The sequence below is a fragment of the Monodon monoceros genome, unplaced genomic scaffold, assembly GCF_005190385.1.
Source record: "Monodon monoceros isolate NGI ecotype Baffin Bay Population unplaced genomic scaffold, NGI_Narwhal_1 Super_Scaffold_22, whole genome shotgun sequence".
Lineage (NCBI taxonomy): Eukaryota > Metazoa > Chordata > Mammalia > Artiodactyla > Monodontidae > Monodon > Monodon monoceros.
The window spans coordinates 94,125,256-94,142,960 of record NW_021703779.1 but is presented as its reverse complement, the minus strand read 5'-3'; the positions used below and the strand labels follow the sequence as shown (position 1 = coordinate 94,142,960).

The window sequence follows — 17,705 nt, the reverse complement described above, 5'->3', positions numbered from 1 at the left end:
CTGTCCGAAAGGCCTAGTAAGTAGTTCTATCTTTTCAAGTAAAAGTGCCCCAATATTGTCCTATTAATGTGAATGTATTCACTATACTGCCATCCTGGAGGATATTCCCCTTTTAGTTTCCACTCATTGTAGAATGGTGAAATTGGGTCCCAAGATGTGATAGAGTTCATCAGGTCTTCACTCTATTGTTAGGTAAGGAGTTTCTTTTCTTTGCTAGTGTTTGCTCCTATTATCAGGAATCCTAACAGGAGAACAAGTACAGGTAAAGAAAGAACCCTATTGCTAAAGTCAGAGCTTTTCGTATAAATAAATACAAAGAAGAAAAGAGACCAGCCTCTGCCAGAAGCAAATCAAATAGTGCTTGTTCTATAACAGATTAGTAATGAACCTGGGCAGAACTAGGAGAAAAACTGTTTTTGCTAACATTCCGAAAAATTAGAATATATTTGACACAGAGAAATGATCAGTTTTCACATGCTGGTGGAGGCAAATGAGGTTTTATCTACTTAAGTCATTGTTAATACTAGAGAGTACTTCTTCATATAATTCTGTGTCTAACATAGGTTGATCTGTATCAAAGGTTAAGTCTTCGTCTTCTCTTTGTGTAAGTATCGATTCTAAGTCTGGGAGATCAGCAAGGTCTGGTAGTGAAGCTTCCTCGGGAAAGAGGTGCATCTGTTTCTATCTGTTCTGCTCTGTCATCTTGCTCTTCACAAGGAACTGGTTCTTGTGAAATCAACCGTAGAAGATCTTCAGCTATTCTAATTAGCTGGGCTACACAATCAACAAGTCCACCAACTACTACAGGGGTTGACACAGACTCCATTCCTCTGTGCCTTCCTCAGTAGATAAAATATTACTAAAAGTTGTAGTAAATGGGCTCTTGGTGACAATGGATCCTATGGGGCTGGCAATGGTTCTGTGGTTGGTTTGGTTGAGAAATGAGGCTGTTGATATGATGATGATGATGATCAAGTACAGAATGAGGCCAGTGGTCCTACAGTACTTTTTGATAAATTTGGTGAACCTTCCACAAAATTTACATGTGGTTCTCTTGTTTGTGTTGGTAGTGAACTGCTATTATAATGACCATCAGACAGATTGCCACAGCCAAGAGAAAACAGAAAAGCAGATCTAATAATAGAAAAGAGAAATATAAAGTTAGTATCCTTGAGCCTTTCTCCATCATACAGTTTCTGGCTATAGGATAACGTTGAAAATGTACCCCTAGCTACTGCTCCTTGTTTTTTTCTTCTTTTTTTTTTTTTTTTCCAGTACGCGGGCCTCTCACTGTCGTGGCCTCTCCCGTTGCAGAGCACAGGCTCCGGACGCGCAGGCTCAGCGGCCGTGGCTCACAGGCCCAGCTGCTCCGCAGCATGTGGGATCCTCCGGGACCGGGGCACGAACCCGCATCCCCTGCATCGGCAGGTGGACTCTCAACCACTGCGCCACCAGGGAAGCCCTACTCCTCGTTTTTTGATGGCCTTATGAGGCTCTACTACTCATAGTCCCCTTTACACTTCTCGTGGTCTTTACCTCTTATGGGATTTGAGAACAAAGTGAGCATAGGTAGTTTGTCTATCTTTCTTGAACATCTCTGTTGAGGAGGATACATACACTCAGAGTCTTTCAATTAATCCTGTTTTATTAGTACCTTTGCCTCATTTCCATTTATATCTGGTGCTGCTAAGTTCTTTCTGTGTTTTTAATAATTCATTCATGAAAGTTTCCGATTGCCCCTGCAGTCTGGGGAATTTATGGTAAATGAGAGTCCCACATTCTCTGTCTTTTCCCAAATTTTATATAACTTCTGTTATAAAATTAGTTCTTTGGTCATTTCCTATCACTGCCAATATTCCATATCTAGCAGCTATTTCTCCTAAATTTGTCTAAAGCCATGGTCATACTATTCTCATCTGTATGTCTGTGTGCTCTACAAGCCCTATTCCTAAGTTTATACCTCTTTAAGGTAATATTCCTTGTTTAAAAATCTAGAGAATGGCCCAATATAATCTACCTATCACATTTGTCTGGTTTACCGTCCCCCGTTCCCCTTAAAAATGAGTTTGTTGAGGCTTCAAGATTTTAGTAATTCAACATAGCTCATATTGCTTACTCATTTCTTTGATTCATAGTTTTTTTTGTCCACTCTTTCTTCTCTGCTTACCTAGAATATTCATGTCCACATGCCCTGAGCTTTCACATGCCCAATCTGCAACCTTAAACTGAACTGAAAAGGGACCTGAGTTGAGACTTGGAGTTCCCAAGACTGCAGAGTCTGTATTAGTTTTGGCGGGGGTCAGATTGTCTCCTCTCTTATTCTAAATAGATTATTCTGTCTTTCCATTCTGATGAGCTGGTACACGTCCTACATGAATTGCTAAATTTCTTTCATTGATTTCTCTTCATATCTCCCTTCACCAGATTGTTTTTTCCTGCAGTAGGACAGTCTGTAATTTTCTATTTATTAGAATATATATCTCAAGTCCACAGCTGACTAGTGCAGCTATGTTCTTTTGGCCAGTTGTTTTCTTGGGCATATATACACATTAAATTTCTAGCTACCCGTCCTGCAAATTGAGCTGGTTTCCTCTCTCCAGCCTCAGTCAAGTTTTTCCCAGTGGAGAGTATTAGGAAGCAACCATCCACCTCCCTCTTTTAGGATACTGCCAAATCTATCTTTGCCCTGTTTCCAGCAGTTCTGACCAGAGTGGGGCCCAGCAAGCCACAAGCTTTACCACAGCGACTTGTACTCCTTAGGCCTTTATTGGAGTAGAGCAAATCATCCGCCAGATGGTCTGTGATTTTCACATGGAGCTTGCTAGTTTCCACAGGGTATGGTTTGACCCACTCAGTTATATACTATCTTCACCTAGCATAAGTCCTATCAGAACCTCACTTTTTTTTTTTTGCCCAGAATCCTGACAGTAGACATGGAGTTTGCCCTGATGATAAGGGTCCTAACCATAATAACCAGAAGGCATGATTTTGGTTGGAGGCAACTTCCATCTGAAACATGGGAGAATCGGTACTAGATGCATGGCAGTTTATTAACTCACAGGATCTCTGTTTTTGATTAGAGAAAAAGCAATCTAGTGGAAGGAAATGATGGTAAAAAATCATGAGAGGAATTTGGCATTAATGTAGAGCATGAATCAGCTCATCAGAAGAAAGACACAGAAGTAAGGTGTGTGTTAAATAGTAGTAGAGAGCACCATCAAACTTTTCAAAGGAAGCAATAAACTACTACAGTGCCCATAGCCCAAGGGCACAAGAGGGTAATAGGAACATACTCACACAAAACCTATTTAACTTCTGGCTTCCCTTTCACCCAGTTTCTTTTCTCAGCTTCTCTACCTCCCTCTAGGACTCTGTTATTAATCTTCTTTGTCAATACACCTCCACTTATTCACCTATGTGTTTCATTCTATTTCATTCTCTCTGTATCTCCATCTTACACTACCCCTTCCCATCATCTTTTCTTCCAACTCTCCCTAAGCTGGCCAAAATTTAGAAACAACTCATAGTCCATTAATCAAATAGATGTATTTACAGAGTTTTACAAGACACAATCTAAATGTAAAAAGCAGAGAGGTAGAACACTTCATATGTTGCTATCTTATAAAGACAAATGTAGTTATCAATTATTTATGCAACCCTTGGTTTATTTTTTCTATCTCTTGGTCACCTTTGATGGGGAAAAAAACATTCCTGACCTAGCCTTAACCCTGTTGACCACTGTGTTAGCTAATCCACAATTCCTATCTTCAAAGCATCTTGGAACCTAGGAGCTGGGGATGGGGCGAGGGCAGGGAGGGTGTTGAGAAATTAGCGAGTACTGCAGTGCTAGGAAATAGTAAGAGTATAGCATCAGCTTATTCCAGTTACGATAATTTCCAAAGCAGCCAAACCCTGAACCTAAGGTGTTTGCCTAAAGGTGTATTTTGGATAGTTTGCACCTAGCCCCAACTCACCTTAAGGACCCTTTTATTAGCTGTTCCTTCTGCCTAGAATCCCTTTCCCCCAGAAAAAAAAAATGGCTTCTTGTCATTCTGGTCTCAGCTTAAATATCATCTCCTCAGATTTCAGACCCTCCAACCTGAAAAAGCCTCTTGATCATCCCTTTCTCGTTTTGCATACAGCGCATTTTTACATTATAGTACCTATAATCACCACATATTTTCTTGTTTATTCATTTGTTTTTCTGTCTGTCACCCCACCCCACATACATACAGACTAAAATGAAGTTCCATGAGATTAGGAAGCGTGTCTGTTTTGTTTTCTGCCGTATATCCAAGGCATAGAAGAAAGGCTGCTGCATAGTAGGTAACTGGTAAGTATTGTTAAAGAAAGAAAGGAAGGGAAGAAGGGAGGGAGGAACAACTTTTAACTCTTTCATTCAGTAAATATTATCGTGTCAAATATTCATGCATAGGGCTTTCCTGGTGGCGCAGTGGTTGAGAGTCCGCCTGCCGATGCAGGGGACATGGGTTCGTGCCCCGCTCCGGGAAGATCCCACATGCCTCAGAGCAGCTAGGCCCGTGAGCCATGGCCGCTGAGCCTGCGCGTCCAGAGCCTGTGCTCCGCAACGGGAGAGGCCACAACAGTGAGAAGCCCGCGTACCACACACACACACACAAAAAAAAAAAAAAAAAACCCAAAATATTCATGGATAGCAGGGGGTACAAAGATAAAACAATTCATCAAAACACATGGTTAATAAAATGAGCAGGCAATGCACAGACAGAGAAAATACTCACAAAAAATATATCTGACAAAGAACTTGTAACCAGAATATATAAAGAGCTCCTACAACTCAATAATAAAAAGACAAACAAACCAATTAAAAATGGGCAAAAGAGTTGAACAAACATTTCACAAAGGAAGAAAAATAAATAGCTAATAAACACATGAAAACATATTCAATATCATTAGTCATCAGGGAAATGCAAATTAACATCACAATGAGATACCACAATACACTCACTGGACTGGTTAAAATTAAAGACTGACAACATCAAACGTTGACAAAGAGGTAGAGGAACCAGAATTCTCACACATGCTTATGGGAGTATAAAATGATACCTCTTTGAAAACGTCTGGCAATTTCTTATAAAACCAGGCAAGCACCTATCCAGTCCTGGCAATTCTACTCTGAGGCATTTACCCAAGAGAAATGAAAGTTCACAGAAAGATTTTTATAAGAATGGTTATAGCAGCTTCATGCATAATAGCCAAAAAAAGTGGAAAGAGCCCAGATGTCAATCAAAAGGAGAATGGATAAACAAACTGTGATATATTCATACAATATGATACTAATCAGCAATAAAAAGAAAGCCACTACTGATAGGGATAACAACATGGATGGATGTCAAAAACATTGTACTTAATGAAAGAAGCCAGACACAAAAGAGTATATATTGTACGATTCTATTCATATACAATTCTAGAAAATGCAAAATGATCTACGGTGGAAAAATCCAAATAGCAATTGCATCTAGGGGAGTGGAAACTGACTGGAAGAGGCTAAGAGAACTTTCTGAGGTGATGGTTTATACAAGATTACGCATTTTTCAAAACTCACTGAATGGTGCTCTTAATATTTGTGCATCCCGCTGTATGTAAATTTTATTCACCCCCAAAAGGTGACCAAGCATGATCCCCAGCCTCAAAAACTATATTTCAGATGAGATGACATGGCCATAAGTATTCTAATAAATGTTCACATTTATTGAAAATCTATTACACTTCGGGTACTTTCTTTTTTAATATTAGTACATTTAATCCACTTGATAACCCTGTGACATTACAGATGAAAAAACTGAGGAACAGAGAAATTAAATAAATTGCCCACCGCCACATGGTAAGTGAAGACACAGAATTGGAAGTCAGCCCAGGTATGATTCCTAAAGTCCTGTGCCAGAGGGCACAAATTCAGGTGCCTATAGGAGGAAAATTTGCCTTATTCAGGCCAGAGCTGACATCGCATTCTAAGCAGGAATAGAACTCAAAATGTTAATCTCATTTCCCATCCCTGGAAACTGGCTAAATTCCAAGTTGACTGTGAGTCCCAAAGCAGAGGGATGGAGAGAGCCAGCTCAGTCCCCTCAGCAATCTCCATCATCTGTGACAGGAATGTTGTGTCCATTTTACCTGCCCTTCCCCTGACCTACTGAATTGGCCCACTCATAAACTACTCACCTGTGATAGAGCCAAGATGGATGAGAGGGTCAAGGTTATGCCTATCAAATGTTTACTGGACTTTCGCTTTCAAATGGGATGTGAATGCTCCTGTCACAACTAAAAAACAACAACAAAATGATAAACTACAAAATTAATAAGATATCTGTGATCTGTGGAAACAAGGACAAGATGAACTAAAATTTCAGAGAGTGAAGAGTCTTTCGTAAGAATGCTGATAATCACAGACTTTTTCTCTTCACGGAGACATTTGCTAATTCTGGGCACAAGTTGAAGACGAGGTTTGGCACCAAGGCAGAGGGAGTCTACTGAGGAAAATGAGAAATCTGCATAAAGGTTGAGGCTAGCATAATGGATTGGAAATTTGAGAAGCCTGAAATGCAGGGCTAATTTTCCTCACCTGAAGTTAGCTGAGTTCTAGCCTAGCACATGCGTGGAAAAGTCTGAGTGAAGTCTCCCAAGCCTCGCGGTACTTTGGAGACAAATTCTCACTAGAGGGAGGGAGACTGCCACAAATACACTACTTGTCTCTCCCTCAAACAATTTTGAAGTTGAGAGGACATGGGGAGGCTAATGAATTAATAAGCTCAAAACCATCCCCAAAGGGCATTTTAGGCAAAGTGATTCTAAAATGTATAAGGATATATAAAGGGCTTAGTATAGTCAAAACATCTTAAGGAAGAACAAAATTGGAGGACATATACTACCAGATATCAAGGCTAGCTATGCAGCTACAGTTATACGACAGCATGGTACTGACACAAGAACAAACAAATAAATCAGTGGAACCATGACCCTTACCTCACACTGGATATAATAATAATAATAATAATAATGATAATAATTTGAAATGGACCATAGACCTAAACATGAAAGGTAAAACAGTAAATCTTCTAAATCAAACCATTGGCAAATATCTTCGTGACCTTCAGTAGTTAAAGATTTCTTATTCAACACAAAAGCATTAACTATGAAAAAAGATTGATAAATTGGATTTCATTAAAATTAAGAGCTTCAATTTATCAAAAGGCACCTTAAGAGGGTGAAAAGGCCAACTACAGATTGGGAGAAAATATTCACAATACATATATTTAACAAAGGACTTGTATCTAATATATACATATATTTTAAACTTCAAATCAATAAGAAAAAAAAACAGTCCAATTTTTAAAAATAGAACAAAGAATCGAATAGCACTTCACAGATGAGAACTTTCAAGTGGCCTACAAACATATGAATAGAGTTTCATCATTATTGCTCATGAGGAAAATGCAAATTACACACAAAACCCCACCAGAATAGCTAAAATTGAAAAAACAGAAAAAAAACTGACAATACCAAGCACTGAGAAGAACATGGAGCAACTGGAACTCTCATACATTATTGGTGAAAGTGTTAACTGGTACAGCTTCCTTGGAACTGTTAGGCAGTATCTACTAAAACTAAACATACCTCTATTGAATGGCCTTGTCATTCTACTCCTAAGTATATAAAATAAAAGATTACAAATGTCCACAAAAATACATGTACGAGAATGTTGAAAGAAACCAGATGCCTAAAAGTACACACCATATAATTCCATTTATATGAAATTTAAGATCAGGCAAATGTATCTGTAGAACAAAGGTGAATGTAGTAGTTACGTCTTGTGGGGGGCGGGTGGTTATTGACTGGGAAGAAATGTGAGGAAGCCTTCTGGGATGCTGGAAATATTCTGTCAATATAATTACGTATGTTTTTTTTTAAAGCATTCAGCTGTACCCTTAAAATTGATGTATTTCACCTTATGTATGCTATAGCTCAAAAAATTGTTCTTTTTTTAAATTTTGGGTTTCCTTCCTATAAAACCAGTAAGGACAGCAAGACAGTGATGAGAGTCTTGTCAGGGTTCAGCAAGCTGGTCATCACAGAATGGAAATGGAATGAAGTCTGAAGGTACAGAGAAGGGTCCTTGGCCTACTTCATGGCAGAGCTAAGTAAAGCAAGAGACCCTTGTAGCTGGATGGAGTTGTAAATTGACAGAAGATGAGATAAGCCACATCTTATAAGTAGCTCAGAAAGACGGCTGGGGCAGAGGCCATGCTGTCTATCTGATAACTAGAATCTTTAACCCCGTAGACTTTTATTAATCTCACTCTTATAACATTTTTGTCAGCACAACTAATCAAAAGCCACCATTTTTCTTTTAGCAGACAGTCCTACCCTGCTATTTTGTGATGCTCGTAGCTGGCAAACTGGCAATAAGTGTCTAACAGTAGGGTGGAAAAGGAGCAAAGGAATCCAAATCCTCTGGGTCTATGTTTATAGTTGATAAGTTTCTCTGCATCAGGCAAGGTAAATTAGTTCATATCCAATGGGAAGAGAGGCAGTTATATGGGAGAGATTAAAATGGGCCTTTGGTGAGTATAGGTGCCATCTTCCTATTTACAAACAGTAAAATTTTTAACAATGCTCCCATTTCTAATGCTGCAGTACCATCTGGATACATGCATTCAACACAGGTTTTTTTTGAAACACCCCCAACAATACTGTAAAGTAATTATACTACAATAAAGATATTAAATAAATAAATAAAATAAAAACACCCCCCGAGACACTACTTCTCATTGCCCTCCCCACCCCTGAGGAAACATCAAGAGGTCCTTGTTCCCAAAGGGCAAATTTTATAATTTTGACATAGCAGGAGCTCTCTGAGGGGCTACAATGAACAAAGCAACAGGATCCACCCTTTAAACTTTTTTTTTTAAGAAAAATAAAAGCTACCATCCTTTACGTTAAAAAAAATTTTTTTAAACTGTGTGCAATAAGGCATTTGCCTGTTATAGGATCTGACATTTAAAATCCCCATGAACCATATTTAATTTATCAAGAAAGAAAGGAAAGAATTGTGTGGCTGAAGAGCTAAACATGGCCCCTTCTTGAAAATATATGAAAAATTCAAAACAGAAACTGAAAAAATGGAGGGTAGGAAATGTCCTTATGGTCAATTTAGACCAGATCTACTGAATTACTTTCTTCCTCCTCCAAAGTTGCTCACTGCTGCAGAGAGAATCACAGATTCTTGCTTACCCTTCAGAAAAACAACTTCGTCACTGGAGAAAAACAGCCACTTTTGAAAATATATCTCTTGGTTATTTTCCTAGACAGACAAATAGTTTCCTCAGTCTTCAGACATGAGGACAGCAACCCCATCTTGACTTGGTGGGACTCTGCACCGGCCTGTCCCTGAATCTCGGCTGTTATGAGAAACCCACAGGCTCCCAGAGAGCCTGAAAAGAGCTGTAATGCTTCTAGAAAGATTCTTGGCTTTTAAATATTACCAGTGCAGAAGGTGAGGTCTGATATAAGGGAAATAAAAACAAAACTGCGAGGTAAAAGGAAAAGGGATTTTATTCCCGAGTCTTCCCTCAGCTTTCTGAGAGGGAAAAAGGAAAATTGTTTTTGTTTGTTTGTATATTTTCTTTGAGAGACACGGTAAAATGATGCTAGTGGTTGTAATAGTAGGATCTGTGTCAAACAGATCTATATTTGAATTATAAATTTTTCACTTACTAACTAGACGTTTGCTAAACTACTCTGCCTCAGTTTCCTCATCTGTAAAATGAAGATAATAAAAGTTGTGAGAATTACGTGAGTTAACACATGCAACGAGTTTAGAATGGTGCCTGGTATATAATAAGTTCTTCATAAATGCTAGCTAATATAATTGTTCTGGAGAAAATTCTGGGATCCAGGAGACAGGTTGTGGTGCATCCTGGGTACTGACTAGTGATCCCTGGAAGGTGGAGGGGGCAGTCAGGGTGAGACAACTGCACGCATTACAGAAACTGGAAGGAAGTACCAGAGATGTGTCATCTCATAGTTAGAACCAACATGACTATACACTTGGATAAAGATGTGAGGGAGCAAGACTGTCTTGTGGCTCTAATTCACACATAACCCTTTCGGAAGACGTAAGACCAGGCACGTAGGGACTCCTTGAGGATTAGTGGATCTTCCTGGCCTACTTCACTCTCCCCTTTGAAGCCCTTGCTCACTCTGGCTCTGAGCTCTTCATTGCCATAATACCAAGCGGAGGGCCTTCTCCATGCAGCTTGCAATGTGTGGGAGGAATAACCAATGGGCAGCCTGAAGTGTAGTCCGGAGCCTGTGCTCTGCAACGGGAGAGGCCACAACAGTGAGAGGCCCGCGTACCGCAAAAAAAAAAGAAAGAAAAAGAAAAGCACACCAGGGCCACAGCCCTGTCCTCTGGCGAGAGCCCTCCCAATAGCAGACCAGCATGCTGCTCAAGCAAAGGACTGGATGGAGTTGTCCTGATAGGATTCCTTACAGGGTTTCCTTTTTAGTATTACCTAGAGGCAGGGGATTCTCAAGGCAGTTTTGCTCAACAAGAACAAAATCTCTCATCTCTTGTGACTGATATTACCAGGTTAAATATTTCTGCTCTAAAACATACGGTTTGTTTTTGCGTTTTTTTTTGTTTTGTTTTGTTTTGTTTTGTTTTTTGCGGTCCGCGGGCCTCTCACTGTCGTGGCCTCCCGTTGCGGAGCACAGGCTCCGGACGCGCAGGCCCAGCGGCCATGGCTCACGGGCCCAGCCGCTCCGCGGCGTGTGGGATCCTCCCGGACAGGGGCACGAACCCATGTCCCCTGCATCGGCAGGCGGACTCTCAACCACTGTGCCACCAGGGAAGCCCAAACATACGTTTAATTAAATATAATGGCCACTCCACCTAACTACCCTTGTCAAAGTTGCCAGTGACTTCCACACTACTAAATTCAGTGGTTAATTCCCAGTTCTCATCTTGCTTGTCCTATAGGCAGCATCTGACATGACCACTCTCCAAGTCCTCTTCTTTTTGGTCTATAGTCGCTTCCTTGATGATTTCATACAGGCTGTAAATAACACCTATCTACCAATGAATCCCAAATTTATTTAGCTAGCTCAGACCCTTCTCCAGAATCTCATACTTGTGTATCTAAGTGCCTTCACAATGATTTCTGATATCTAAAACTCAATATTTCCAAAACTGGGTCCTTGGTCTTCCCTCCAAAACCTACTCCACCTATAGCCTTCTCCATCTGAAGTAGATAGCAACTCTGTCCTTCTAACTACCCAGGCTATACGAGCTTGAGTTTATCTTTGGCTCTTTTCTTTTTCCCACAATCCACATCCAATCCACCAGGATACCCTGTTGGCTTTGCCTTCAGAATATATCCAAAATCTAACAACCTGTCATTGTGAGCCACCGTCATCCACCTGTCACTTTGATTATTTCAACAGCCTCCTAACAGGATTCTCTTTGCCTCACTCCAGTCTCTTCTCAATACAACAGCCAGAGTGATCCCTTTAGACTGTGAGTCAGATCATGTCACTCCTCCTGTACTGTCTCTGCATTTCCTTCAGAGTAAAACCTAGATCCTTATAACGGCCTACATGGCACCCCGTGATATAATCTGCAACTTCATCTTCTACTTCTCTCTACCTCCGTCCATTCCAGCCACCCTGGCCTCTGTCATTCCCCAAACTCACCAGGCACATTTCCTCTTTAGGTGCTTTGCACTGGCAATTCCTTCTGCCCGGAATGTTCTTTACTCAGATATCTGGATGGCTGAATCCCTCACCAACTTCAAACCCTTTCTTACATCTCACCTTTTCAATGAGAGCTACACTTAGCACAGTTTCAAAAATTGAACCTCCCCCTCCCAACCTGGCACTCCTAGGCTTCCTTATTCTGCTCTACTTTTTCAATTTTCTTGGAACTTATCACCTTATATACATATTATATGGTTTACTTGTTTATTATGATTATTATTTATTTTATGTCTCCCCTCTCTAGAAGGTAAGCTCCATGAAAGCAGTGATCTCTATTTTGTTCAAGTGTGAGAAGAGTGTCTGGCATGTAGTAGGTACTCAATAAATATTTGTTGAACGAATAACAGGACTAATAACTCCTTACATTTTTTATAGTGTTTTATACTTTAGTGTTTTCACATTGTATCTCATCTGATCTTCACAATTACCACATTACATGGGTAGGGCAACCCAGAGTTTATTATCTCCATTCTACATTTAGGAAAATTAACATCTAGAAAGGCAAAAAGATCTACCCAAAATCACACAGCTGGAATGTGGTAGAACCTGGAACCTAGTTCTGTGCATTCTTCCCAGAGCTGCCAACATTCTACTGCAAAGCCCGCAGTCCTTGAGGAAAGGCCTTCCAGATTTTTTGTTAGGACAGAGACACGCCTTGCTTCTGCCATTAACCCAGTGCCTTGAAGCTGAATGTGTTGCACCTGCTCATGGGAATACAAACACGTGAAGTTATCTAAAGACCTGAGTTTATGTGGGGAATAGCCATGTGAATGTCAGAGAAAATGATTCCATTTCCAAATGGTGCTCTCTCCAAGAAAGAAAGCAACATTTGACTATACCAGCTGCTCAGTGGAATAAATCATTTGTTTCTTCCTAACCAGCTCTGCCTTCCTCTTGCATTCCACACTAAACCAAATAGTTCCCCAAAGCAACTTAACCGCACAAAGGGGGAAATTACAGTCTAAGATGGCATCTGCCACGGAAGGTGCATCCTGGTGGCCGCTTCCACTGTGCCACCATCTAAGCCGCTGACTGCCCATGGCGAAAGCTCTCCCCCACTGCCGTTGCCACACAAGAAGAGTGCAGACTGTCCCTTTAAATGTACCACTGAAGAGGAAGCTGGTGTTTACTTGGCAGGAGAGAAACAGGATACTTCATGCTTGGCATACTGCTACCATTGGCATCCAATCCAGAAGCTGCTACATTCTGCAGGGGTGGCAACTATTTTGTCCTCAGGATAACATAGTGGAAGATACAGCTATATTTACATACAGGCTTTTTAACAGAGATGCCTGTCACCCCTGGTAAGCTCACAGGAGGCAACAGAAATGGCACAGCCAGGAAAAGGCAAGCCAAGTCCTCAGTGCCTTCTGGCAGGTGAATACACGGCACCAGCGAGGGAGGCCTGGTCTCTTTCCCTGGTCCCCAGAATGTCATTATGACAGGGATGTATGTATCCCATAACCCTTCCAAGAATTACTAAGTAGATCAAGTTTGTCTTCAGTGCCCTTTTCCTTTGATCACAGCAAATCAAGAGGTTGAGGCTTGACCCTACTACCAAGTCAGCTTTGCTTCCAGGCTCAACAAACATCCCCTAATGAAACAGCAACCATCAATATAGAAACCTCAGACTGAAAACAGAAGCATCCACTCAAGCATAGTTTACCAAATGCTTGATGGACTTCAGATAATAAATGGACACAAGCATCACTGAAACATGAAAACATACAACCTCAGCCACACAGGCATGTGCTGAAGTATTTGACACTGGGGAAGTAGGAAGGATGAAGAAAAGAGGTTATTTTTAAGGGGAAAAATATGAGATTTGGAGGCAGAGTAACTGGGTTCAAGTTTAAAAGTTTTCTTACCTTGGGCAGGTCGCTTAAGCTCACTGTGACTCACTGTGACTCACTTTCCTGATCTGAAAATAGGACGATGATAATTTCTTAAGCAAGTATTACTTTTCTGATTTAGACAATGTTTAATTATGGGGAGATGCCTGTTTAGTTTAAAAAATAGGAGCATGGGGCTTCCCTGATGGCGCAGTGGTTGAGAATCCGCCTGCCAATGCAGGGGACATGGGTTCGAGCCCTGGTCTGGGAAGATCCCACATGCCGCGGAGCGACCAGGCCCGTGAGCCACAACTACTGAGCCTGCGCGTCTGGAGCTTGTGCTCCGCAACAAGAGAGGCCGCGACAGTGAGAGGCCCGCGCACCGCGATGAAGAGTGGCCCCCGCTCGCCGCAACTAGAGAAAGCCCTCGCACAGAAAAGAAGACCCAGCACAGCCAAAAATAAATAAATAAATGAAATTAAAAAAAAAAATAGGAGCATGGCTTTTGAATTCAAACATAGATATAAACTCTACCTCTGATACTTATTCACTATATGCCATTGAGGAAGGCACTTATTCTCTCTAAACCTGAGTTTATTCGTCTGTATAATGGGGATGATGACATCTATCTCAAATGGATGCTGCAATAATCAAATACTGTTGAAATAATGCTTTATAAACTATAAACTCCAAGGCAAAGAAAAGTTTTCTTTAAAAAGTCTTGACTAGAGTGACCAACCAATCTGGTTTGCCAGGGACCAAAGGATTTTCCAGGGCCTAGCACTTTCAGCACTAAATATGGAAAATCTTGGGCAAATTGGAAAGAGTTGGTTACCCTAGTCTCGATTAGCCCTTAACAAAGTCAAGGGCCTGAATAGGCCTTAACTGGGAAGACTAGGCCTTAACTAGACTTAGGCCCTGGCTTAGCCTCAGCTATACTCTGACTAGGCATTAACTAGGCTTACCCCTGGTTAAGCTGTAATTACACTCTAACTAGGACATAACTAAGTTTAGCCCCTTATGGGACTTAACTGGGCTAAATAGGCTTTAAAAAGGCTCAGGCCCTTGCTACACCTTAAATGAGACTCTGATTATGCCTCCTCTAGACTTAGGTCCCAGCTAGGCCTTAGATAGTCTCTGAATAGATGTAAACTAGGCTTAGTCCCTGACTAGGCTAAATAGGCTGTGACTAGGACTTAACTAAGCTTATGCCTGATTAGACCTTAACTGGACTGGCTAAACTTTAACTAGGATGAATAAGCCTTAAGTAAGCTTAGGCCTTGGCTATAGCTTGACAAGACTCTGGCTAAACCTTAACTCGCCTCTGACTAGGCTCTAACGTGCTTAGGCCCTGGATTCTACCCCTGACTAGTTTCTGACGAAAATTTAAGTAGATTTAGGCCCTAACTGGGCTCTGACTACACGTAAACTAGGTTTGGGCCATGGCTAGTCCTTAACATACTCTGAGGCGATCTTCACCATGTTGGTTACCTTAACTGGGTTTAGGGCCTGGCTGTATTTTAAAAAGACTCTGGCTAAGCCTTAACTCGGCTCTGACTAGGCTTTAAAATGCTTAGGCTCTGGATTCTACCTCAGCTGTTTCTGACTAAAACTTAGGTGGATTTAGGCCCTAACGGCTCTGACTAAACATAAGCTAGGCTTAGGCCGTGGCTAGTCCTAAACATACTCTGAACAGATTTTAACCATGCTGGCTAAGTTTTAAATGGGTTTAGGCCCTGGCTATAACTTGACAAAACTCTGGCTAAAACTTAACTTGGATCTGACTAGGTTCTAATAAGCATAGGCCCTGATTTGTACCCCAGTAAGTTTCTAAAACTTAACTATATTTAGGCCCTACCTTACTTCTAAAAAACTAGGCTTTAAAATACTTAGGCCCTAATTTGCACCTCAGTTAGTTTCTGACTAAAACTTTACATTTAGGCTCTACCTGGCTTCTGAGTAACTAGGCTTTAAAATGCTTAGGCTCTGGATTCTACCTCAGCCAGTTTCTGACTAAAACTGAAGTGGATTTAGCCCCTACCTGGCTTCTGAATAACTAGGTTTTTTTTCCTTGCTTTTTATTTTTATAATTAATTACTTTTAATTGACATTTATTATGCATTTATTTTCCAATTATACTTTCTTGGAGTCTTTTATTTATTTTTTACATCTTTATTGGAGTATAATTGCTTTACAATGGTGTGTTAGTTTCTGCTTTATAACAAAGTGAATCAGTTATACATATACATATGTTTAATGTATCATTTAAAGCTTGTGTTTCCTTATTTATTTTCATTTTGGATGATCTGTCCATGGGTGAAAGTAGGGTGTTAAAGTCCCCTACTATGAATGTGTTACTGTTGATTTCCCCTTTTATGGCTGTTAGTATTTGCCTTATGTATTGAGGTGCTCCTATGTTGGGTCCATAAATATTTACAATTGTTATATCTTCTTCTTGGATCGATCCCTTGATCATTATGTAGTGTCCTTCTTTGTATCTTCTAATAGTCCTTATTTTAAAGTCTACTTTGTCTGATATGAGAATTGCTACTCCAGCTTTCTTTTGGTTTCCATTTGCATGGAATATCTTTTTCCATCCCCTTACTTTCAGCCTGTATGTGTCTCTAGGTCTGAAGTGGGTCTCTTGTAAACAGCATATATAAGGGTCTTGTTTTGTATCCATTCAGCCAATCTGTGTCTTTTGGTGGGAGCATTTAGTCCAGTTACATTTAAGGTATTTATCGATATGTATGTTCCTATTCCCATTTTCTAAATTGTTTTGGGTTCGTTATTATAGGTCCTTTACTTCTCTTGTGTTTCTTGTCTAGAGAAGTTCCTTTAGCAGTTGTTGTAAAGCTGGTTTGGTGGTGCTGAACTCTCTCAGCTTTTGCTTGTCTGTAAAGGTTTTAATTTCTCCATCAAATCTGAATGAGATCCTTGCTGGGTAGAGTAGTCTTGGTTGCAGGTTTTTCTCCTTCATCACTTTCAGTATGTCCTGCCACTCCCTTCTGGCTTGTAGGGTTTCTGCTGAGAGATCAGCTGTTAACCTTATGGGGATTCCCTTGTGTGTTATTTGTTGTTTTTCCCTTGCTGCTTTTAATATGCTTTCTTTGTATTTAATTTTTGACAGTTTGATTAATATGTGTCTTGGTGTATTTCTCCTTGGATTTATCCTGTATGGGACTCTCTGTGCTTCCTGACTTGATTAACTATTTCCTTTCCCATATTAGGGAAGTTTTCAACTATAATCTCTTCAAATATTTTCTCAGTCCCTTTCTTTTTCTCTTCTTCTTCTGGAACCCCTATAATTCGAATGTTGGTGTGTTTAATGTTGTCCCTGAGGTCTCTGAGACTGTCCTCAGTTCTTTTCATTCTTTTTTCTTTATTCTGCTCTGCAGTAGTTATTTCCACTATTTTATCTTCCAGGTCACTTACCCGTTCTTCTGCCTCAGTTATTCTGCTACTGATCCCATCTAGAGTATTTTTAATTTCATTTATTGTGTTGTTCTTCATTGTTTGTTTCATCTTTAGTTCTTCAAGGTCCTTGTTAAATATTTCTTGCATTTTGTCCATTCTATTTCCAAGATTTTGGATCACCTTTACTATCATTATTCTGAATTCTTTTTCAGGTAGACTGCCTATTTCCTCTTCATTTGTTAGGTCTGATGGGTTTTTATCTTGCTCCTTCATCTGCTGTGTGTTTTTCTGTCTTCTCATTTTGCTTATCTTACTGCGTTTGGGGTCTCCTTTTTGCAGGCTGCAGGTTCGTAGTTCCTGTTGTTTTTGGTGTCTGTCCCCAGTGGCTAATGTTGGTTCAGTGGGTTGTGTAGGCTTTCTGGTGGAGGGGACTAGTGCCTGTGTCCTGGTGGATGAGGCTGGATCTTGTCTTTCTGGTGGGCAGGTCCACGTCTGGTGGTGTGTTTTGGGGGTGTCTGTGGACTTATGATTTTAGGCAGCCTCTCTGCTAATGGGTGGGGCTGTGTTCCTGTCTTGCTAGTTGTTTGGCATAGGATGTCCAGCACTATAGCTTGCTGGTCATTGAGTGAAGCTGGGTACTGGTGTTGAGATGGAGATTTT

At 40.5% G+C, this 17,705-nt stretch overlaps 2 protein-coding genes across 2 annotated transcripts in view; one reads left to right on the top strand and one right to left on the bottom strand.

The window, feature by feature from the left end:
* The window catches only part of TRPC5 (transient receptor potential cation channel subfamily C member 5), a 133,514-nt gene that overhangs the window by 38,165 nt on the left and 77,644 nt on the right, over positions 1–17,705 (top strand). The window lies entirely within an intron of this gene.
* On the bottom strand, positions 499–826 carry TRPC5OS (TRPC5 opposite strand). Its single transcript, XM_029241179.1, is given in 2 exon segments — positions 499–663; positions 665–826. Coding segments are annotated over 2 exon segments (327 nt in total).